The 26,571-nt window shown below is 35.5% G+C and overlaps 1 protein-coding gene across 4 annotated transcripts in view; it reads right to left on the bottom strand.

Annotated features, from left to right (window-relative positions):
* The window catches only part of aatkb (apoptosis-associated tyrosine kinase b), a 47,191-nt gene that overhangs the window by 7,986 nt on the left and 12,634 nt on the right, over positions 1-26,571 (bottom strand). The window contains exons 2-7 of one of the 4 annotated variants that reach the window (XM_052570344.1): positions 16,062-16,195; positions 7,916-8,057; positions 3,177-3,256; positions 2,350-2,468; positions 1,604-1,691; positions 227-360 (exon numbers count right to left, since the gene is read on the bottom strand). In XM_052570344.1, coding sequence (XP_052426304.1) covers positions 227-360; positions 1,604-1,691; positions 2,350-2,468; positions 3,177-3,256; positions 7,916-8,057; positions 16,062-16,195 — 697 coding nt within the window. Of the gene's footprint in view, positions 1-226; positions 361-1,603; positions 1,692-2,349; positions 2,718-3,176; positions 3,257-3,624; positions 4,874-7,915; positions 8,058-10,589; positions 10,928-16,061; positions 16,196-26,571 lie in introns of those variants that run through there. The other 3 variants (XM_052570345.1, XM_052570348.1, XM_052570347.1) reach the window with 3 other exon arrangements.

The following is a 26,571-nucleotide window of genomic DNA, read 5'->3' as shown; positions in this document are numbered from 1 at the left end:
GGCAGCATCAGGAGATTGTTGCAGGGAGAAACCATGAGACAGGAAACAGGCAATGCAGATATTCACACCCATTAGCTTCATGCTCATACTGTTAAATCTGTTTGCAGTTTTCCAGTAGTCAATTTGAGAATGACAAACAACAACAACAAAAAGATAACTATTTTATTTTGGTTCTACGAATTCAGATTCTATAAACATAGATTTGTGCATTAAAATGTTGGCTGACCTATGGGTGAAGTTGTTTTTGTGAAGGTGAAGCAGGCCTGAAGTGATCTCACATGCCATCCTCTGAAGTATTAAGGGGTCAGGGGTCATGGAATCTGTTGCCCAGCAGCTGCGCAGGTAACCTTTAACATCACCCTGTTGACATGGAACACATAAAACACATGCTAAAACACAAAGGTAAGGCGTAAATTCAAATAAGTATGCATGAACATCAAGAGTGTGCGAGATTTTCCTCAGCTAACCATTGGGGGGCGCTATATATCAAGACATCATGAGGACAGCTGTTTGATGTTGTTGCTAAGGGCAGTTCTGTTTCAAAAAACGTGCTGTTGCACATTTGACCTAGGTAGTCAATAACAGGAGAAGCATGATATGAAATAAAGAAGCACACTATCATGTTGTGATTGCATTTCTACTTTTTACTTTTTTCTACTTTTCAGTGCTGAAGTTAACTATTTTATTCGGAATGTGTGAGACTTCTTGTTCATGAGCTGCTATAGGTAAATAACCAGAAAGATAAAAAAGTGCAGTTAAAGGGTTAGTTCACCCAAAAATTATTTCATTAATGACTTACCCTCATGTCGTTCCAAATCTGTAAGACCTCCGTTCATCTTCTGAACACAGTTTAAGATATTTCAGATTTGGTCCGAGAGCTTTCTTTCCCTCCATTGAAGCTGTGTGTCAACTGTCTTGAAGACAATGCTGAATAAAGTCATAATTTTTGAACCAAAATGTATTTTCGATGCTTCAACAAATCCTAACTGACCCTCTGATGTCACATGGACTACTTTGATGATGTTTTTCTTACCTTTCTGGACATGGACAGTATACTGTACACACATCTTCAATGGAGGGACTGAGAGCTCTCGGACCAAATCTAAAATATCTTAAACTGTGTTCCAAAGATAAAAGGAGGTCTTACATGTTTGGAACAGCATAAGGGTGAGTTATTAATGACATCATTTTCATTTGGGCGAACTAACCCTTTAACAGTAAAAATATATTTTAAACAAACCACTTTTCCTTATTACAATAAATTTAAATAATATGATAACAAATACCAGTTTGCAATATCAAGCAGCAAAATTTACTGTTTTTACATAGCTGAAATGTAAAAAAATATTTGCTTTCTGGCCAAATTCTCTAAATTATCCATCATATTGTTTTTTTTTTTTTTTTCTTTACACCAGGCAAAAGTCACAAAAATAATAGCATGTCTTCCCTCATGATATAAAGATATAATATTTTTAATAATATATATATATATATATATATATATATATATATATATATATATATATATATATATATATATATAAACAGTTACAAATAAAAATAAAATAAAAATAATAATACAAATAAAAAATAATGAACTAACCAGTGGGCAGAACTCCATGACCACTAAGTAGGGAGTGACCTCTGTGCACTGAGCGAGGCATTGCACTAGAGCCGGATGCTGGAGAGTCCTGCAGAAACAGTTTGAGCCAAATCATAACTACAATATACAATATATAATGAGTTGGTCCAACCCACAATCATACTCTACAGTCATATTACAGAGATGCTGTAGTTCGCCCAAATATGTATATTCTGTCATCATTTATTAATCCTAATTATGTTCCAAACCAAATTTCTTTCTGTTGTAGAACCCACAATATTTTATTGTACATAAAATAAATGTCAGTGAGGTAAGTGTTGTTTTAAACCCCATTTCACTTTCATTTTATTTTTACATTTACTCTATATGTTTCAACCTTCCTCAAAATATCTTTGTGTTTTACAGAAGAAAAATCATTTGAGTAATAAATGATAAATAATAATTTTATAATAATAAAGTAATAAAAAAAACAAGTGATAAATGATTTTGCAACAACTTGAGGATGAGTAAATGATGAGAAAACATTTATTTTTGAGTAAACTATCCATTTAATGTCTTAACAGTATGTTAATAAATGAGTTTATTACAAATTACTAATTATAGCAGACATTTTAGTCTAAGCAACAGGTGTATTTTTCATTTGGTCCCCATAGGAGGAGTTTGAACCTATGACTTTTTAAACCTTATTTATTCTTGCAGAAGAGATTCAATAAAATATATAAATGAAATAATGCATGATTGCTTACCGGTATGGCCGAGCCTCTTCCAGAAAGTGCATCTGGTCCTGCACGCTGGCACTGGCCTTTAGCTCCTTCACCAGCACCTGGGTACTGCTGAGACCAGAGTGAACCTCCCCCAACAATATCTGTGAACAACATCCCACCGACACACAGATACACAAACACACGAGGGAAAGACAACAGAAACACACATACAGGTGTGAACAGAGGGAAAATGGACAACACACACACAATTATGGACAGGGTGACACAGATAGACACGAACAGATGTGCACATGAAGGAAATGGGTACACGGGAAGAAAGGAAGGAAATGGAAGACAGAGATTTCACACAAACAAAGCCAAAAAGGTTTAAATCAAGTCCAGGAATCATGCTCAGAAGGAAATGCAGAAAGACGAAACAACACAAAACCAGATGAGACGTCGATAAACATGCAGCCACAAAGACACAGACATACAGATGGACATACCCATTCAACGGAAAGTTAGGGTAATTAGGATAGTGTGTGTGTGTGTGTGTGTGTTTATGTATGTGTGTTACAAAAAGACAAAGAAGTAGAGAGAAAGAGAGAAAGAATGAGAATGAATGAGGCACAGTTATTCCCATGAAATACTAAAGAGCTTCTGGAATTCACTGCTAGACACAGAAATATCATTAAATTCTCACAGGGAGCAGTCAAGACACAAGTCCAACATCAAAGCTAGAGTATTAATAAGTTAAAACAGCTATATATTCACTAAATCTTTGATCTGTAGCAGAACAGGCTTAGGGCATTCATGTCTGTGAGGCGCACAAATACAAAACAAATAAACGATAAACCAACTCCACTTACCTTGCCAAACCAGCCATGTCCTATCTCCTTTATATAAAGCAAACTGTGGCGGCCAAGATCCGTGGATCTCAGGAGCTGGACTAAAAGAGGATTATCAGGAAATAAAAAGACAGAGAACAAGAACATTAATTACACGAGACACAAATTTGGAATTTAATATCTAATGAATTTTAAAACGCTTTAGAATTTGAGTCGAGAAAAATGACACAACATGAATAAATATTTCAGTTGGACAGATGATCTCAAATTTTAAGAGCTGCCATCATCACCATTCCTATTAATTTGATATGCAGATGAGACTTTTTAACAAAACATTTGAAAAATGAAATTAGAAAAACACACAACAGCATCATTTCACTTGATCTCTTAAAAAATAATTACAATTAAATCAATTTGATTAAATAGATAAAAAAACCTATGTATAATGTCAACAACCGTTCCAACACACCCTTAGTGCACAATTGAGCATTGCAAGTGCATTAAGTGAAGTTTCTAAAAGATTTTCCTCCGAACAAGACACTCATCCTCCATATATCCTCTCCAAAAAGATTTTCTGTGCAAGAGTGATGTTAAATGGCACAAAATCACTTTCAAGATACTGTCTGAAGGGTTCAAAATCTTCCCGTAAACTATCAGACTTCTGGAAAGGCATATTTGCTGAAAAGCAGAAGACTGCCAGAGTAGGGACGGATTTGATGAGTGATTTTCTGTTCCATTCAGCCTCTCGTCTGACAAATCCTTTCATATCTCTATCATCTCTAAAAGCCATAACAGTCCCTTTCTCTCTTTCTCTCACCTCATCGTGCCCACAAACAGACAGTTTATTGTCAATGTGTATGACATACTGTCTCACTCTCTGTCCCCTTTTTATGCAGCAGCCATATTTTACGCCCATGTGGTGTTGTAGAGGCTGCTCATTCTGCCTGCCCCCTCTCAGAGAGCCCTCGCTGGGAAGAATTGGGCTCTTTGTCATGCCGGCGGTGCTGCTTGGTACCACTGAGGGGATGGAAACACTAATGCTATTATTCCTGAGGTTTCTAGACTGGGAAGGCAAATGGCTGGTAAGCAAGTCAGAAATGTTTGATGTGGGTGCGGGATAGGAAAGAACAAATCAGAATAAATATTATATTACAGTGGGATTGCAAACAACAGTACAGCATATATGAAGAGACTGAAGATATTGTTACAAACTGCCTGGGTTTCAACTGTGTGAAATTCAGTTATGAATTAAATCAATGATTATATCAAACATTAACAGCGCAAAGCCAGATACAAAGAACAATTGCAAATATTACCCGTAAAATACCCCTAAAACTATTTAAAATAGCATTTGGTATTTGAAATAAAACTGAAATAAAAGAAAATATCAAATTGAAAAAATTAACCATAACTAAAATAAACAAGTTCTTTGCATAAAATTGTGGAGTAAAGTAGCTATTTTTGTTTTCTTTGTGCAGAAAAAGTGTTTCTTGTAGATTCATAAAATTGATGTCACATTGACTACTTTAACGACCTTTCTGGGCCTTGAACGTTTCAGTTGTGTTACTGTCTATGCAGGGTCAGAAAGCTCTCGTATTTCATCAAAGATATCTTAATTTGTGTTCCAAAGATGAATGAAGGTCTTATGGGTTTGGAACGACATGAAGGTGAGTAATTAATTACTAAAACTAAAATTGAGAAATAAATGTATCTACACAGAAAAAAACATAAAAATAAGTATTTTTTGGAGTAATATTTGTAATAAATTATATTTAAAATTATATATAAAATTACTAAAACTTATAAGATAATTAAAATATAAATAAAAAATACAACAGGATATAAATAGTATTGTAAAATAATACTGTATTAAACAAAATCAGTACTTGACAATTTTCTAGTATTCTGCTAGAACATCCAGTTTGAGCTGTTCTGGAACATAACAGCTGGTTTCTTGATGGCCAGTAGCTGGTCCAAGCGTCTAGACAACTTTGCTGTTAGCCTATCATACTAGTTTGTGGTATTCAGGCTGTTTCTTGAACATGGTCAGACTGACTTAGGCCAGTTAATTACCATTTTACGTCAGCTAGGAATCTGCTACAATGTTCCGAAACAGCTAACAGCTCAAACTGAATGCTTTAGCAGGTTAGCATTAGCTTGGTTAAAAAAAGAGCACACTATTGGCATATGTTTCTTGTTTACAGCTGAAAGACACCAAAATATTGCTTTTCTCATGTCAGTCCAGTACTTTACAAACTCACTTTCAAAAAATATAGCGAAATTTATTGCTTACAACAAGATGTCATTACAAATCCAAACTGAATAACAATTTCCAGATGACAACCCATCTTCCCATTTTTATCCTGCTGGAATATCAATGCCCACTATCAAATTCCCAAAATCAAAGCCAACTAAATTTTCCAGGTTAGTGGTAGTTGTTTAGCCAAAAAAAGCCAACTGTTGGCCTTTATTGTTCTTATACAGCCATGAAACACCAAAACATTGCTATGACGTCAACCAAGTTCCAACTTATTTGATACTATTTATTATTCAGTCCACCGCACACACACAAAACATTAATTTAGGAGCCTAACTTCCACATTAAATGCACCTGTCACTAAAACTTCAGTGTGTACGCAGCCAAATATGAACAAAACAGCCCTAAACAGAAAAACATTGAGATCTGCCAACAGCGTGACAACAACGTGCCAACAAAAATCCCAGCACGTATCAGTATTTACCCATTGTGTATTTGAATCCATGATTGACTACTTGGCTTGCTCATTACTGCGGTGTTGGTCACTGACAGTGACACGCTGGCCAGATGGCTGCTGGGAATACATTCGTTGGGAAAATAATGGAGAGAAATCATTCGACCAAATAGAATTATCATACATTATCAAACACGGTGAAATGTGTTTGTAGCTGCTGTGCACGTCTTGCTTTATTCGTCCCTCTAGACTGTTTTTCCCAGCAATGCAAATGAGTTTGAATAATATTTTAGTGATGTAGCTTAATGAAGTGAGTGTGATAAAGAGGGTGTGTGAAATGATGTGATCTTTAGAGTATTCGCTTGCTCAGATCTGTGTGCGTGTATGAGGGTGTGTTTATGAGCACAGCTGTGTTGGGGTGGATACCGCACACCAGAGTGCAATACATAAACTCTTTGGCAGAAACATCTCAAATCGGATGATAAACACTACAATTAGCTTCTTCATTTGTCTAACTGACATCCCAGGAGGAGAAAGACACATCTGATTACAGACAGATGCTATGTCACGCTGATTGAAACCTGCACTTCCTGGCTGGAGGATTGTATTTCTTACCTCAACCTCATCCTTGAGAAGTGACATCATTCCAGCCACTCCTAAAAACCAGGGACCGTTTTTGAAATTCTTATTCCATGAAGAAAACCATAGTGGGATTTTAACTTTGATAAATTAGCATTATTATCTGTCAGGTGGCTGCAAAATACTGCATCTATTATTCACTTACCGCGTTAATGAAATGTTTTGTGAGCTGAATCTAGAAAACCACAACCTTTTAACCTCTGACTTTTACTAATCGCGCCACATCGAGGCCTGCCAGGCTATAATAAAGTGAGTTGTTGTGGGGAAGAGAGAGAAGAAAGTCTACCCAAGGATCGGACTGTACACATCGTCTCCCAGATTCCTCAGATTCCGGGGCACGTTTATGTAGGCCGGCTGAGGCGGCATTATGCAACAGGCAGATGTTGTGCGGCTCGAGATGGAATAAGAGAGAGAAAGCCGGAAAACAAAGACCAAAAAAAAATGTTTTGATAGAATATTTCCCTAATTGCATTTATTTTTCTTCCCTCACTATGTAATCAAGTATTAATCTTTAAGGATGTTTGTACTGAAAAACAAGAGAATTTGCACCAGTGAAGCGCACGCAAATAACAGAAATTTGGGGGAAAGAGAAGAAAAATCTTTTTTTTTTTTAGTTTGAAGGTCTGTTTTACAGAGATAGACTAACTTATAAATAAAGTAATGGTTGAGAATTCCGCTTTTAATTATTTTAAAATCTATTTAAATCTATTTCTAAATTGTAATAATATTTCATAATATTACTGTTTTTACTTTATTTTATATCAAATTTATTCAGCCTTGGTGAACCTTTTTAAAGTGATTTTTTTTTTATCTCACCAACCAAAACTACACATAGTGTAAACACTATGTTTGAAAAGTAACCAATATAAATTTGTGCTTAGTTTGTATATTTCATCATATATATTTAATTAAATGTTATAATTGAACAAAAATCCTCATCCCACCATTCCCATTCAAATTCCAGTTCAGCTTATTGCAGGGTTTGGCCAGTTCAATTAAAATTTACACTCATAAATTTAAGTTTGCATTGTTTAATAGTGAATTTTGCAATACACTGATAGCCATCAGCACGGAGCAGATGGCCTGGGTTCTGAAGGTCTGAAGGGCCGGAGCAAGACATGGCTGTGGGAGACTGTTCACCCCAGGAGGGAAGAGTGGAGGCAGCAGCAGGGCGTGGGCCTGTTCTGGATTTCACACTGGAGATCTTGTGGGTTGGAAGCGGGACCAAACACATTAACAATATCCTCTGGAAAAAAACTCAGTCCAGAGAATGTGAAACTTGTATGGGAGTTGCATAAGTGGGGTCAGAGCGGATACAGGACTGGGAGAAAATCAGACTTTCTTAAGTGCTATGACATCTGGTTCAGCTCATATAGCAATTTCCACAGACGTGGTGTGACGGTGACCCACCTGATCGGCCAGGTTGCTTGGCAACAGGCAGCGAGACCTCGGTGAGAGGCAGGATATAGACGTCAGGACCGGTGTGAGATGTAGGCGATGCTGGCGTGGACATGTCCGCCTGATATTCCTCTCCCTCTGCATTCTCAAATTCCTATGGTAGCAATAAAAACACAGAGGTCAGAGGTAACAGTTGCAATGAATGAGTTAATGAAGAAATGTCTACCCAGCTAACAAACATATGTTATATATATATATATATATATATATATATATATATATATATATATATATATATATCGCATAAAGAAAGTAAAGCCAATTTTCAGAAACATTAAGAATAATATTATTTTCATTCATGATAAGAAGTCCAAAAGGAGTTTGAAAAAATACTTTTTTCCTCATGTTTTATTTTTAAAAGAGATCCTAATAGTCATATAATGTTGCTCAGCTCAATCCCATCTTTGTGGGAAGGATTCAAGGACCATTTGTTTGTGTGTGTGTGTGTGTGGGGGGGTGGGGGGGGTTTGGGACTTGATGAACAAGAATAAACAAGCAGATCTTTAAATTGAAAAGAAACATCAGTGACTGTTTTAACTGAGGAGCTTTTAACCTGATTATTTTAATAAATTGAATACAAAAATGTAATGCTTACTTGAACAAATGACAATTTATTAAACAGTCCATTAAACATCCTGTCACCATAATCTGATCAAATAATGAGCCATCCCTTTAATCTCAAGAGCTTTCAACTTGTACGTCTTGCCCCAACAATGCTTTCATCTCCTCATGGATACTGTGAATCTACAAATAGAGATAAGACAGTGCTAAGAAAAGACGAGACTTGGCAGCATCTGGAAATCGGAAATGCTCCTCCAGATGCAAGCAAATTTTCTGTGAACTCGGGTGTGGAGATACAGGGTCGAAGAAATGGAAAACAGTGACCTAGAGGGGTTACACACACTTAAAAGCGCAAGCTAGCAAACAAATACACACAAACACACAAGTTCCCCTAGAGGCCCCATCCTCCACATCTTCACACGCCCCACACGAGGCCACATGACCAGGCTGCTGATCTGCCCACACTGAAAAAATTGATTTTGGAGAGTGGTAAATATAATCTTTGGAAACCATATAAAAAGTACATGACTATTGCAGCCAGCCAACAAATTCTAAAGTAATGGGTAAATTCTACATATGCTAGCCATTCATCAACAGTAAGAACCATCACATAGAAAAATGTAGTAAAATATACCCCCAAACCGTGAGTTTTTTTGCTTTAAATTGTGCCTGCGTCAGCCCGCGTTTTTGAGTGAATGTGGACTCATATAAACACTGAAGCAGTGTTAAAAGTAACACTGAAGCAGAGTTGAAGTTAATGAGATAATTAAGAAATTAATTGGGTCATGATTGACCATTATTGAAGACATCTGATGTTAACAAGCAGACTCACCAAACTAGAAAATCACAATTTGTGTGTTACCATTATAGTGGTCAGTGTTTGCTTTAGTTGGGATCTTGAACCTTCAGATGTTTACTTTAGACTTTGTGGGGCTGTGGTAACAGAATGATAACAGACAGACCAGCCCAAAGACAATCATGTGTGCTATTGATTGTTGTTTGAACTAATTGTCATGTAGTGACCTGAATGCGTCAGTTCAGGTTTCTTTAATGTATGCATAAATTAAGTGTATTATTTATTATTTATAATTTTACATTATTGTAGCCAATAAAAACTCATCCATGGCTCCCATCATCCATTGCGGCATTAATAAATTATGAGCTGAACTGTCTTTTTAACTTTTTAATAACTACATTTTATTTTTGCTGAGATAATTTTTACCTAATTTTAGTGAGTAAGTAGCTGTTGAATATATACATAAATGTGAGGTATTGTTACCCAATTTGTGCAAGCATTTAATAGCTTTTTACTTCAGATAGTTTATACTCAATTTATGGGATTAAATCTACCCCACCAAAATCGATGCAAATTGTTACCTCACATTTATTGGGTAAATTCTATAGATTCGTTTTTACAGTGCAGTGCACGGCACTGCTACCAAACGCTAGGATTCTCAACAGGGTACGCTGTGATCCTAACTAAGACTGCAATAATTTGTCTTCTGAAACCACATTGCTTAAGTCACAGTATAAACATTTCAGTGCCAGCTGAACCACACTGCATTTTTTATCACATCAAGCTAATAATCAGAAACATCTAGTGTGCACTGTTATATCCTCTGATGAAGAAACATCTGGTTTAAGCAAGTACTTGTACTATCTTTTCAAAAGAATATCAAAACATGTATTTAATAATCAGGGATTTTTTTTTTTTAGGAGAAGCCAACACATCCACCCAAAAACAATGGATTTTGCAATCATCTTTGATGAGATATTTTTTGGAAGGAGCTCATAAAAAGACCTGCACAAAAATCGTCAGGGAGCAATTCTTAATTCCTATAATGGTACTGTATATAAAACATTTTCAGATTTCCATGGTTTCATATCACAACCTATATCCTCTATTTAAAATAAGGTAAATTACACTTTTAATTAAACAAAGTTAAATTATATGGGAACACATTTTAACTAGCATATAGCATACACACTACTATTCAATTAAAACAACTTTCTGAATAAAGCACTGTTCTGTACGGCCAAAGATTTAATAAATTTCCCATCTTACCTGCCCTTAATGCACACGTGTAACATCTAACAAGATGCACTGATCTTTAACTCTTCCCTTCCGCCCCATGAACCTGCACCGCTGGGCTCTTCACAGAGCACCTGTGAGGTGCCCACATGACCCCAGACAGATCCCTCACCGGACTAGGAATCGACCCATGCTGCCACGCAACCAGAGAACCCAGGTCTTGAGAATACATCATTATAACTCTCAAGAAAACATACAAATAAAAAGCAAATAGATCCTGCACTTGAGAGAGAGAGAGAATACAGGGAGGGGCAGTTCCTGTGTTCTTCCCATGAGAGTGTGGACGACCAGTGATAAAGAATAGTAGAGAAGCTTCCACAAAAATGTGAGACTGAAAAAAAAAAATTCTAACAAGGATAGGCTTTCACATTCTGTGCTTATGACATCACTATTTTTTTTTCTTCATCCTTCCTTCCTCGCGCTCATTCCTTCTCACATGTGCATGACAGGCCCTTGCTACAGCCATCGGCACAAATGAGCACACTCACATGTATGCTTCTATGCATGTGCATTCATCTGAAGAGGTTAGAATTAGCATATCTGCATATTTACCATACTAGAGGCGATTACTGTTCAATTGTTTTTTTTTTTTATTAAGTTTTTATTCAGCAGGGACACATTAAATTGATCAAAAGTGACAGTAAAGTCATTTCTAAAGTTGCAAAAGATTTCTATTTCAAATAGATGCTCTTCTTTTCAAAGTTATATTCATCAGAGAATTACAAAAATATAAAATATAAAATATTAAGCATCACAACTGGAACACTGATAATAAAAAGAAATGTTCATTGATCACCAAATCAGTTTATTAGTATGATTTCTGAAGAATCATGTGACACTAAAGACTGGAGTAATGGTGCTGAAAATGTAGCTTTACATCACGGGAATAAATTTCATTTTAAAATATAAAACAGTTATTTTAATGAATTTGATCAAACAAACGCAGCCTTGGTGACTTCTTTCAAAAGAAGCAGCCAGCAGCCATATCACCCTGGAGCCCAAGACCGGTTGCCCACCGAAGCTAAGCAGGGCTGAGCCTGGTCAGTACCTGGATGGGAGACCTCCTGAGAAAACTAGGTTGTTGCTGGAAGAGGTGCTAGTGAGGCCAGCAGGGGGTGCTCACCCTGTGGTCTGTGTGGGTCCTAGCGCCCCAGTGTAGTGATGGGGACACTATACTGTCAACAAGCACCGTCCTTCGGATGAGACGTTAAACCGAGGTCCTGACTCTCTGTGGTCATTAAAAATCCCAGGATGTCTTTCGGAAAGAGTAGAGGTGTGACCTCGGCATCCTGGCTAAATTCGCCCATTGGTCTCTGACCATCATGGCCTCCTAACAATCCCCATATCTACTGATTGGCTTCATCACTCTGTCTCCTCTCCACCAGTAAGCTGGTGTGTGGTGGGTGTTCTGGCGCAATATGGCTGCCGTCGCATCATCCAGGTGGATGCTGCACACTGGTTGTGGATGAGGAGATACCCCCTGTCTATGTAAAGCGCTTTGAGTATCTAGAAAAGCGCTATATAAATGTAAAGAATTATTATAAAAGTAAAAAATAAAAAATTTACTGACCCCAAATTTTTGAATAGTAGTGTACAGTATATACAGGTCCATCTAAAAAAAATTAGCATATTGTGATAAAAGTTCATTATTTTCCATAATGTAATGATAAAAATTTAACTTTCATATATTTTAGATTCATTGCACACCAACTGAAATATTTCAGGTCTTTTATTGTTTTAATACTGATGATTTTGGCATACAGCTCATGAAAACCCAAAATTCCTATCTCAAAAAATTAGCATATCATGAAAAGATTCTCTAAACAAGCTATTAACCTAATCATCTGAATCAACTAATTAACTCTAAACACCTGCAAAAGATTCCTGAGGCTTTTAAAAACTCCCAGCCTGGTTCATTACTCAAAACCGCAATCATGGGTAAGACTGCCGACCTGACTGCTGTCCAGAAGGCCATCATTGACACCCTCAAGCGAGAGGGTAAGATACAGAAAGAAATTTCTGAATGAATAGGCTGTTCCCAGAGTGCTGTATCAAGGCACAGCAGTGGGAAGTCTGTGGGAAAGAAAAAGTGTGGCAAAAAACGCTGCACAACGAGAAGAGGTGACCGGACCCTGAGGAAGATTGTGGAGAAGGACCGATTCCAGACCTTGGGGGACCTGCGGAAGCAGTGGACTGAGTCTGGAGTAGAAACATCCAGAGCCACCGTGCACAGGCGTGTGCAGGAAATGGGCTACAGAGAAGCAGCACTGGACTGTTGCTCAGTGGTCCAAAGTACTTTTTTCGGATGAAAGCAAATTTTGCATGTCATTCGGAAATCAAGGTACCAGAGTCTGGAGGAAGACTGGGGAGAAGGAAATGCTAAAATGCCTGAAGTCCAGTGTCAAGTACCCACAGTCAGTGATGGTCTGGGGTGCCATGTCAGCTGCTGGTGTTGGTCCACTGTGTTTTATCAAGGGCAGGGTCAATGCAGCTAGCTATCAGGAGATTTTGGAGCACTTCATGCTTCGATCTGCTGAAAAGCTTTATGGAGATGAAGATTTTGTTTTTCAGCACGACCTGGCACCTGCTCACAGTGCCAAAACCACTGGTAAATGGTTTACTGACCATGGTATTACTGTGCTCAATTAGCCTGCCAACTCTCCTGACCTGAACCCCATAGAGAATCTGTGGGATATTGTGAAGAGAAAGTTGAGAGATGCAAGACCCAACATGAGCTTAAGGCCGCTATCGAAGCATCCTGGGCCTCCATAACACCTCAGCAGTGCCACAGGCTGATTGCCTCCATGCCACGCCGCATTGAAGCAGTCATTTCTGCAAAAGGATTCCCGACCAAGTATTGAGTGCATAATTGAACATAATAATTTGAAGGTTGACTTTTTTTTGTATTAAAAACACTTTTCTTTTATTGGTCGGATGAAATATGCAAATTTTTTGAGATAGGAATTTTGGGTTTTCATGAGCTGTATGCCAAAATCATCAGTATTAAAACAATAAAAGACCTGAAATATTTCAGTTGGTGTGCAATGAATCTAAAATATATGAACGTTTAATTTTTATCATTACATTATGGAAAATAAGGAACTTTTATCACAATATGCTAAATTTTTGAGAAGGACCTGTATATATATATATATATATATATATATATATACTACCAGTTTCAATTTAAACTGAACCCCTGAAAAAAAATCAAATATACAATATACAATAGAGACACACGGTCTAAAAACATTGACTCGTTGCAGTTTCCGATAAAGTTAGCAAACACTAATTTATTCGACAGCATTTGATGAGTGTTCATTATTGAATGCATATACAGCACTCAAAATATTATCATAAAACACACTTGGTGCGCCTTATGTAAGCACTGTATTACAGTTGCACCTCAAACTAACAAACTCAGTGCTCACGGATTCTGTAAATGTGTGATGTTTTTAGAATGCTAAAGGGGAATGAATGAATCAGTTACCCTCAGGCTTGTCAGACTCCCAACCTGTATACAAGAATTAGAGAGTGTTGCGTAAATAGACAGAAAATGTGTTAGATAATAGATGCAGAGAGACAGAGGGAAGAGGAAGAGTCTCTTTTCAGCCGCTGATGTTTAAACGCTGAGCTGTAGTTCCACTGAGGGATTGTAATTACAAATATTTGGCCTTTACTGGAGACCAGATGCTTAGAAGCATGAAAGAGCCATCATCCTCTGTCTCACACACTCACAAGGGTCTCATTTCTCCCGTGCCTTGCCCCACTTTAAAGTTGCTGCTAAAAAATGCACAGTTGTGTGCTGCTGAGATCCATAGCCATATACCGTTTGAAGGCCTCTGCTGTTTTGCTACAAAAACACATCTACAGGGAAGCGATTATGTCCCTGCTCTCTCTCTGCCATGGTTCCTTTAACCTTATGAGACAGGACTAAGTGGTTTGCACTGAAGAAATAGCTTTTCTCTGGAACTCTGGGACTCTGTAACCTCAGAAGGGCAAGAGGACATGCAGCTGAACAGAATGCATGTGTGCATGTGCTGTGCTACTTTTCAAAGTAGCAGATCAAAGCATTCCTACAGATCTGAAACAGACTCAGAAGTGATTCATGAATGATGATTTTCAGACTTTACAATTTCATTCATGACTACAGGAGAGCAACAGGCCAAGAAGCAATAGAGAGATGCTTTTGTGTAAATTCACTGCTGACTGGCAAGTATCATTCAAATCTCTCCCAGTTAATAATCTTCTAATGTCAAATAGAGATTCAATATGTAGATATATGGCATTTATATCCGTGTATTTACACTTGATTCTGATCAGTTTTGGGATTCTACATTTTCTTTTTAATACATAACAGCCAAATTGATTCCTACATAGCTAGTTTCATAGTTCTCATATCACTATATATTTAAATATATATATATATATATATATATATATATATAATTTAAAAACATTTTTTGAGGGGGTATAATAAAGTATAATAAATCTTTGCTTCTGGCGAAGTGTTTCTTTATTAATGCACATTATGTTTACATATTCATAGACAGTGGCATGAGAAAGTCTGAACATTATAGTATAATATAAGATGATCTTGTTTTATCATTGTTGGTGCATTGCATAAAATCTCATTCCTAAGGGATATTATTTTTTTTCCAGTAAAAATATTATATCTGAGAAACAGACATGATTTAGATATTACAGGAATGCATCTTTGAGAGAAATATAGTTTTTTTTTTTTTTTTACCTTTTCACTTCACAATAAGAATACATCTAGACAGAAAACTGTAAATGTTATTATTTGCATTAAAAAAACAGAAAATCCTTCTATTTTAACACTGTATAAATAGAATCTATATTTGAACTTAGTGTAAATAGCATATCACTAAAAATACTGCTGTTTTCACTTAGTGTAAATAGAATCTATCTCTATGAGAATATGCTATTATCATTTAGTGTAAATAGCATCTGGTGAAATTTGCACTTAATGCAAATAGCCTATATCACTTACACTGCCTTTCTTCAAGATAAAAAAAATATCAAATTAAGGGAATGGAAGTTTTTTATATAGCTGATTTCATACACATTGATATTTCAAACAGCTTCACAGAATCATAAATAAAAACCAAAATATTGTATAATAAAAAAAATTAATAAAGGAACATTTTAATTTAAAACAGAATAAGTTAGTTTAAATAAAATAAGATTCTATATTAAAAGAAAAAGTTTTTGACTGGAAAACAAGACAAAGATACTGTGTAGATTTGCATTGTCTGCTTATTTCATGGGCCTGACATGGTATATTTAATATGTGTGTTCTGTTTGGGACTGAATTTTGCTGAGTTGGCTCATTCCAAAGTGTGTGCCCAGTGAACCATTGCAGTCTGATGGAATTTAAAAGCCACTACTTGTAAAAGTGATTGAAATGAAAGAGGGTCTCACCTTAAAGCCAATGTCACCTCGTTTACAGCACAGACAAGCCAGCATGAGGAAGATGAAGGTAAAGAGTCCAGAGAAAGAGACAGCCACCACAGCCAGAGAGGATGACCAGGACAGCTCAGTCAGTGGAGCGCCATCTGCAGGACAGACAAGACATTACACAAACTAAACAACTGCTATCAGCATGAATACACATACTGCATTGCAAACAAGAACAAGATTTGATTATTCTTATTTGTGTTCTTAGACAACTAATACTAACAACCAAAAAGTCTTTTACCGATCACATGGATGCAAGAAAATGTAAAAAAGCCTTGTTGACATGATTTTTCTACACGCACGGTAATCATTATACAATATAAATGCTGATTACATTTCAACTACAGGACAGTTTGACTTGGACGGATATTTTGTAGCTTTAACTCTAACTTTTAGCATTTTACCTTCAAGTCCCAGTAACAAATTACATATTTAATGATCACATTAAAGCTACAATGTTTGTTTCAAAAGCATCAGGAGCAAAACATATCTATTTACGATGGTTCTTCTCAGCATTGTCTTGGATTTCTTGGCTTACTATTCTCCAAATCAAATTCAGTGGGTGTGCTGAAAAGATTGCCTGTCTAAAAATGCTTTGCAAATATTTCATTCAAAACAACTTTGAAGACAATTTTAAGTAAATGATGTGTAATTTTTAAGTATAAACACTTATAATGGCAAAGTAATTTTCTGAATAAATAATTATGCTTAATATAAATTTGACACTGCTGATGAAAGGCTAGATTTGTTGAGAGAACCCTTTTCCCTCACAAACTGAATATAAAACACCATTGAGTCTCTTCTGATTTCAGTGCATTTGGAATAAGCAAAAAATGTTGTAGCAAAGAGAACCAGCATGGACTAAATGAAGAGACATCCTGCTGTTTTCTCTCACTTTTTAAACTGTCAGATCTAATACTACATTTGGCAGGCCACTGGCATGTGCATTATTAAAGAAATGTCAGGGCAAACACATACAGTAATACAGAGCATAATTATCAATAATACAAGGCATATATGATCTAATTCATCATCTAACACAACACAATAACAAGACCAAGATTGATAGTGATTGTCAGTAAGGTCATATTTGATAGCTTTATTTATTTTAATAGAATTGCAGGGTCTTATTTTCATTCCGAATTCGGCTCCAGTAGTTGCCTTGGAAACTAGAAAGGATAGAATGAGTTTAAAATCTGCAGTTGGCTGCAAAACGCTCTTGTGTTTCAACATCCCCTCAAGTCTGTCTGTCTGTCTGTCTGTATATCTGTCTGTCTGTCTGTCTGTCTCAAATGACAAAAAGCAGACCATGAAGATATTGATGAATAGGATGTGAGTTTGTGTGTCCTTGGCACGTTTCATGAGCAATACGTTGTGAGGCTTCATGAAATGCATTCATCTATATTTCACTCCCTCTGGTGCCAGGAGGTTTTCTGAGTGCTGAACCGCTCACTGCAGCAGCATTACAATCAGACGTAAATCATTCAGCTTCAGAGACCAGGACTGTGGCCAGACCACTACAATAGAGACACTGCTTTAATGAATAGCAGTTGGGCTCCTTCTGTTGTGCCTGGTAAAGCAGGTAATCAGGAATGTATTTAACAGAGATTTAGTCTCGCTCTGAGCGTAAGCATATCTGGTTATTTTCAAAGACAAGTTTCAGTCTTGTTCGTATGAACACTGAAATTAGTATTCATGAATCAGATCGCATGCGGTGATGAGGCACAGAGGGGAAGTGACAAAGACCCTTTCAAGCATCCTTCATTAGTAAAGGTTGATTGGAAGAAAAATACAGTAATTCAGTAGCTCCAGGGTCGCATTAAAGAACATCTCAAATAATAAGGATCACACTGAATTTTCTCAAAATCATTTGATGTTTTAATTGTAAGGATGTTTATATATTTATATATAAAGAAAAAAAAATTATCTAAATGAGAACAGATATTACTAAAGGCAGGGCACATTTAACCTGACACTTTAACCTGAAGACTTTCAACCCATACACATGTACATCTATTATTATTACTTGAATTTATCATTTGATCCTTCAATTAATTGGTACACTCTAAAAAAAATAAAAATAAATCGGGCACAATGTACTGTATAATTTGAAGGAATTTTTCAGTATTAATATTTTTTTTTTACAGGTGTTTAACCAGTATTTTTTACCATTATAGAATTGATGTAAATGTCTGTAAAATTAATAGAATTCGGTGTTTGCATTAACATTAGTCATGTAATTCTGAGATGACCGTTCCCTGAAACACGTTGTCTGGACCCTGTGAGCTCTAATTCCAGACTGCTTTTCAAAGTGTGAGAGCTGTGGTGACTCATTGCAATTTCATCGAGCCATTACAAGGCTTTCAGATTCAGGTGCTCTCAAAACGTGTTGTCTTTGAGGTTTGCTTTGGCCCACTCAAACTCTCAATTTGCAAACAAACTTTAGTCTTAAGTACTTTCTGGAGCTTTAGACAGAGAATTTGTATCTTAAAAGTGTTTTATAGCTTACAATGAATCCAGAGAAAAAGATCGTATTTTAACTTTTTATTTTCCAAGATAATAAGCATTTCTCAGAAAGCCAGATACAGCAGTAGACAGAGACAGTACACCACACATTTCAGCTAAGTGCCATAGAAATACACAATCAAAAATACGTTTATATATAGTATAAGTTTTCAATAGATACATTTTTCTGAAAGCTGTTAATTCCATTACAGCACAGAATGATAGTTTACAAAAGTAAATTTAACGAATAATACAATGTGCTTAAAGAATATGATACTGAGGGATTTTTACTTCTATTCAGCAAGGATGCATTAAATTATTAAAATCACCAGTGCATTTCTATTTCAAATAAACACTGACTGTTCAAAATTTTTTATTGTGTTTGTTACAAATAAATGCAGCATTGGTGAGCACAAGAGGCTTCTTTTAAAAACATAAAAAAACAACCTCAAACTCTTACAAATGGTGCAATGCTCCATGTTGTCTCCCCAGCCCTGTCTTTTCCTGTCATTCCAATCCAATTCAATTTAATTTCTAACTAACAAATTGAATTGAATTTTGCACAACCCTGAAACTCAACACCCCATGACTGAAACACTAAGGCTGAGCAGCTACTGTTAGAAAATACATGCAGCAATACGGAGGGTGGCTGATATGAGTATATGACTGATATTCTCCAGGCATTTCATTTCAGGAATAATAGAGTAAATGAATGTGAAATGGATCATAAAAAAAGAAGCAGGAGCAGATATTTTTTTATTTTTTATTTATTTTTTTACAATAAGAAGTTCTCACTGCAGTTTGCTCTTCTTCTTCCTCTTCTTCTTCTTCTTCTTCTCTCTCTCTCAGCTCGGGGGTTGGTACTCATTTTCAGTGAGCTCAGGCAGAGAGCAGGAGCAGCTCTAATGACTAAATGATGAGGGATGGGTGGAGATGAACCAGAGCAGAGCCACAAGAAGTGGAGGAAACGTGTCGTGTACTCAGTTCCCGGTGGGAAGCGACTTGAGCTCGACAAAAGAGCCCAATCTGAACCGTTCATTAACAGCCTACAAGCAGATTCATTAACATAAACCAAGCCCGACCTTTTATCCAATCATAAGACGGGATAAAGGAGTTCTGCTTTCACTTACACACTTACACAGGAAATAAACAACCTGAACACATTAATGGGCCTCTAGTCACTTAGGCAAAAGCTTAAGCTTAAACCTGTTCTCATGGAAAAATGTACTATTTACAGAGATGGCAACTTCGTATGAATTCATATGTTGTGAATCATACAAAAATCATATGATTTTAAGAAAAAAAGAAAGCATGAAGGTCCACTACCAGTCCTAAACGTAACCGTCATTAGCATGTAAACACATTTGTATGTGTGATTGAATCATAAGATTTTGCCAAAAATCTGCTAACAAGTAAATAGTTTAAACAAATATATAGCAATAAATAAACCCTCTTTACATTAATTAATGATAATTTTTTTGTTGGTAAGTGTATATTCATGTTTAGGTTTTCTAGGTAAAATTTACAATATACAATTTTACCTAAAAAAAACAATACTATTGTTTTTTTTATATTGATACAAAATATTTTTTTGTATCAATCGCTATATTGTATGTATGTACTGTATGCATGTATATATAATAGTAAATATTCTTTATTTTTTATATAGCACCTTTAAATGTTACATCTCAAAGCACGTTACATAAATAAAACAACAAAATGTTTAGAGACATCATTTCATAAAATAAATAATTTATTATCAGTCAGAAATGACTTTTTTGGATTTGATAGTTTATGATAATGATATTAAGTTTCATGAACCTTCATGACATCATGAAAGTAATGACATATTAATAACTACCAGCATATTCAGTGAGCTCATTCAGTCAGCATCAGACTGATTCAAACTCTGGAGTGTTTCATTAGGAGTAATTCATTAGAAGAACTATTTGTGAACTGAGCTACACTAATTGCACCGTATGTTTGTTTATGCACAGATAGCGAGGATAACATTAGAAAGTGGTATACAGAGATTTTAGCTAATCACATTTGGCAGATGCTTGTACCCAAAGCATTCAAACTACATTTCTACAATTTATGCATTCCTTGGGAATCGAACTCAAGACTTTGGAGCTGCTAGCACCATGCACTTAAAAAAAAAAGAAAGAAAGCATGCAATGCTATTGCAGAAATAATAGTGCTACATTAACAGCAACGGGCTTCAACATTGTGCTGAGATAGCTTTCTGTATGATACCCACTCATCCTCAGGTAGTTTTAGTGTGCTGGCATTACTCCCATCCCTCACTCCACTATCTCCAACAGCTTTGCGCATTCAGCACAAGAGCAGGCAAAAAGCAAGAGATTAAAGACAAAAAAAGAGAGAGAGTCAGTAGAGGCTGAATGCCAAACATGCTCAGAGAAAAAGAGAGACAGCCTGTTCAAACACGATCGAGCCATTAATCTAATAAGCTGAATTCTAATATTGGTGAAGAGACAGAATGTGAGAACAGAAGGCAAATGGAGAGACGGGTGGAGAGGTGGAGCTGGACCAAGGCCACAGCAGACAAACTGGAAACAGACATAGACATAATGCACATATGGCCATACTGCTGCTCTCTCTGTCGGACTGAGCCCAAATACAGCCTGAGTGCATGAGAAACCCAGCACCCTCGAGACATCACCACATCAGACTAAACAAACGGCCTCCATCCGGGACAATATTCAGCTTCAAATGTGTCCCAAATCAGTACTTTAGAAAGATCATGTTTTAATACCGTGTCATGTCACCAATAATATCAGACAAAAAATGTGTTCATAAAGTTTATTTCTTGAGCTCAGATTAGCAGCTTAAAATAAAGTAAAATAAAAATAAAGCTACAATAAAACTGAAAAACTTAAAACTTTGCCGAAATTCTAACTGAAGTACTAAAATGATCACAACTACAGTTTTTCCATTTGAGAAGTTCATATTTAATTCCTGTTTCTTTGTAATTAATTGTGAAATAGCACCAAGTGCTAGTTCAGTGTAAAATAACAGATAAATAGAAATATCATAATAGAGGTTATAAAAAATATGAGAAAAGCACATAATATGACAAAAAAAAATGTGTAGAAAAAAAATCTAATTATGAATAAATACTATAATAGTACACACAAATTATGCTACACTGTGAATCAATCTACAAACTGATGTACACAATATGTAATCAAAATATTTAACCATCTTATACATTTTTTGATTAGCTTTAAACTTAGGATAAATATATAGGGGGATAACAATAAGATAATAATTAGGACTGATAATACAATTGTACACATTTTTCAGGAAAAAAGTATGATTGAATGAATAACACTAAACATATGCATTTATCCCTTCCAATTACACAATTAAATTTAGACATTGAAATATTATTATGAAAGATAATAACAAAGATGTTAGCAAAACTGTATGAAAATGTTAAAATCGGTACAACTCAATATCCTATATCCCTTTAAAAAAAATAGACTCCCAAAATATGCACTCTCTATTTTATTTCTATTCTATCTACTTGTTTTCTTTTTATTTATTTAAAAAAAAACAATGCTCCAACACTAGCATTCTCTTTTCTTTTTCTATTCTATTGACTTGTTAGATTTTTTTTTACAGTCCCTCAAACACTAGTTTTAGTTTTTGATTTTATTTACTTGTTTTCTTTTTATGTATAAAAAACTCTTGCATACTGGACTAGTCTGAGACTTGTCACAGCATTACTGTACATATTATTGCTCTTTTTCTCATAAGTGACTAAAATGTAAATGTATATCAATACAGGTGAATGAAAAGGCCATTATAATGTTATTGTGCAAATATTTTGCATCCCTATCCTTGATGAACCTGTAAACTAGTGTTAAAAAATATCCAGTATTTGACTTTATTTTTATTTTATGTCCTTTAAGATACTCTCGCATTGTTTTCCATCAAATGAAGTCCAATTAAATGTGCAAAAGCATTACTTTTTTTCCTTTATGGTATCTCTGCTTGTGCCTTATTTCAAATGCTAATGTCATTTTCAGGCCCAGTGAGGGCTGCTACTTACTGGCTGTTTTGAGCACTACAGTAATAACATGCTGTGTCACAATATCTAGTTTCCATGGCGACGCTCAAAAACAATCTCTGTGTCTGATCACTGAAAGCACTAATTATTTGAACTCCTCTCAAACTCGCTCACAGGAAGTAAACAAAACATACACAACATTGTGATTGAGGCGCTAGACAGACACTCCTTACAGATATCCAAAGTTAAAACTGAGAAGCTGTGTTTATTTGATAAAAATACAATATAAACATAAATGCTGTGAAATACTATTGAAATTTCATTTGAAAAATAACTATATTCTATTTGAACATATTTTAAAATGTCATTTACTTCTGTGATGGCATTATACAAATAACAAATCTTTCAGAAATGATTATAATAAGCAGATTCTGCTCAAGAATAATTACTTATTAAAACAGTTGTGCTGCTTTATATCTTTTCAGGATCCATTGATGAATAGAAAGTTGATAAGTCTTCACTGTCACCTTTGACCAGTTGACTGTGTCTTAAATACATGGTATATGAATACATTGATTTTATCTGACTCTTTCTTCATATAGTTACTCATTATAGTGTATAGGGAATAAGTACGTAGTTGTAAACAGTTTATGCATGAATACTTATTCTTCTGCATACAATTTGCATACAACTGTGAGTTTAACAGTGAATTGATATGCTGCGTTTGACAAGCAGAGACAACATTTTTAGGTTTCAATCCCCTTTAAGAGCTATGTTTCGAATTAAGTTTTAACGAGGGTATAGACGTGTTTTCAAGAAGCTACATGGATCTATTAACGCACACACACACACACTTCAGTATGTCCGTTAGCAGATCTAAGTCTGTGCCCCGCGGTCCCCGTCTTCATTAAAGCTCGAAGATCTTGGAGTCGTGCAGGGCTCACAAATGTGGGGATTATGTAACTCCCAGTGAAATATGCCACCTTCAAATGGAAAACCTTCTCTAGGAGTGTAATTGAAAGTCAATCGTTTTTTAAACTACTTCACCAACGCTTCGCAATTGTAATGTTCACCTGCATGCTTAACTCTTACTCAAACAGCTATAGGATCAATCTTTTACATTTAAGAGTATATATATATATATATATATATATATATATATATATATATATATATATATATATATATATATATATATATATCCTACTTTGTAGAAACTCTGACCCAATTACTGATGGCCTTCTTTTTGTAAAGTCACCACTAGTTAGTCTGACACATTTTTACAGCAGCGACACAGATTGGCTTACTTCAGCACTGCAGGAAGGCCAGATACAAGTGTGTGTGTGTCCGTGTGTGTGTCTGTCAGATACACTTTTGGAGTTTACTTGTAGCTTTTATTACGCTAAATCAACAACTCAATGAAATGGCTGTCCTTCCTTCGCATTCCCTGGATCACTTTACACCTACTTTAAAATGCAGTTCATTTATTTTAGTAGTTGGCACTGTGCCATCTGTATGATAGCAAGACAGAGAGAGAAAAAGATCTATCAAGTTTTTCCCACTGTGCCTTTTGAGCTATATCTTAAATCTCATTTTCTTAATGTTCTCATTATAGCTTGAGGCTCTTCCATGCCTAATGTTTACTTTTTATAGGCCTCATTTACAATCTGTGCTCTTTTTAAAGCTAAGGCACATCCTGAATTTGCATGGATCAGAGTGGTTCTTTATTAGGCAAACTAAATTGAAGATGAGAATAATGGAATGGTTTTTATGGATCAAGGCCCCATGATTTATTGATGTGTTAATCAGACTATATTATCCCTGAGCAAATAAGGAAACGCTGAAAAGCCAAAAAACAAACAAAAAAAAAGTGTGTAGTCTATCTGAAATATATGATTCAAGGACCTGTTCTATATATTAAATGCTGTTCATTTAGTTGGAACGATCTGGTTTAAGGCTTTAGACTAAAATAAACAGAACCACGTAGGAATGACTGAACAGAAAAGAGCAGACTTTAAAACTTTCTGTCAAACTGAAAGGTATAACTATAAATAATTTAAGTGGTTACTTGCAGTTAGAGGTAAATTCGTGGATACTAAGTGGCTCAAACAAAACTCAATTATTTCAAATAATTTGATGACACTTTGATAAACTCTGGTTAATCCAGTGAGCAGTTCTTCCTCAAATCCGCTCATTGTGAAATCTTGTTTCTAGGCAGAATGCTGTACATCGACTCCCAGAAGTTGTTAAATACCAGCCAATCAGAAAGAAACTGACGTTTATCTGCTAGCTCTGCCCGTTTTGTACAATACACATCAGCCGATCAGTGATCGGAGTGTGGGCGGTCGTAGGTGTTCAATCTGAGACGAATCAAGCCTCCTCCCTCAAACACTTTGAACAGCATTAACATTTTTGACATACTGACATACTAAATACTGACACACACTCTCAGAAAAAAAAGGTTTCAAATTTCAGTACTCTTTCAAAAGACTACTCACACACCGACTTCCACTAAATTACATTATATTTATCAAAATCATTGTTAAAGTATATAATGCATAATAAGTGGATAGTGCTTGTGTATAGTGCGTAATTTAGCAAAATATTTGTCTTTCTCTGGCTTAAATGAAGAGAGCTATAATAATATAGATCTTGCTTTCTCTTTCCATTTGCTCAGTTTTTTCAAAAACCGAACTTCAAACTCACAAATGCCACTTTGTTCATTCTTGAAGTGAACTTTTTCCCTTCTTGATGATTAGATGAATTGTTTTGGACTGCTGACTTTAATTGCATGTGACGCATACAGTGTGTGACCTGTCCTAGATGTGATGCAACAGTGCACTTCTTGTCCTGTGTGCGAACGTCTTTACAGGCCCAAATGACAGCTCTGTAAAAAAAAAAAAATTCCCTGAGAGTGCAGGGTTTAATGGGGGAAAAGGTCAAGGTTTGACTCAGACTTCCTGTTCTGTCATTGCACGAGATCGATAAACTCCTCTTAAATCAGCATGTCTACATGATGCTTGTGACAGGAATAGCATCTCTGTGCGTTCTCGAAGCTCATCTGCAGCAAGGACACATCGTAAGGTCACTAAAAGAATCAGTGATGGATAGAGAAATGCAAAATAAATAGAAAAAAAGGGAACATATGGATTAATCATCCCTTCCTCCAGCCATTTCAAAGCTCTAGTGAGCCATCTTGTTATTTTACTGTCTTTAAATGAAGCATCACAACTGAAATGAGTGACTAATTTGCAATATTCTACATAGGCGGTAACAAAAAATAAATAAAAATAAACCTAATCAAATGAAACACACAGGAAACCTGACTTACAAATAATTTTGTAAGTTTAAATTTCAAAGGTTTGGTTAACATTTTGCATATTACACAATGCTCTAAAATTGCATTAAAATAATTATTTCACATTGGGTGAAAAATCTAATTCGAATGTCAGTGTTGTTATATATATATATAATTACTTTTCAAAAAGCTTGCGGTCAAGAAGATTTTTTTTTATTCAGCAAGGTTGCATTAAATTGTTCAAAAGTGAGATTAAAAGTTTCATTCATGTTAAAAAATTTTGTATTTTGAACGTTCTATTCAGTGAAGAATCTTGAAAAAAAATCAGTTTCCACAAAAAATTAAGCAGCACAACATAATTTTTTTTTAACCGTTATAATAAAAAAGAAATAAAGATATGTTTCTTGACTAGCAAATTAACATATAAGAATGAATTCTGAAGGATCACGTGACACTGAAGACTGGAGAAATGTCTGCCTAAAAAATTAAGCTTTGCCAGAACAGGAATAAATTTACTTTTAAAATATATTAAAATAGTGACCGGTTATTTTAAAATGTAATAATATTTAAGAATATTACTGTTCTTAGTGAAAATGTACATCTTGGTAAATGCAGTCTTTGTGAGCACAAGAGAC

This window comes from Carassius gibelio, chromosome B12, assembly GCF_023724105.1.
Source record: "Carassius gibelio isolate Cgi1373 ecotype wild population from Czech Republic chromosome B12, carGib1.2-hapl.c, whole genome shotgun sequence".
NCBI lineage: Eukaryota > Metazoa > Chordata > Actinopteri > Cypriniformes > Cyprinidae > Carassius > Carassius gibelio.
The sequence above is the reverse complement of the archived record's forward strand: the minus strand, read 5'-3'. Positions and strand labels throughout refer to the sequence as shown.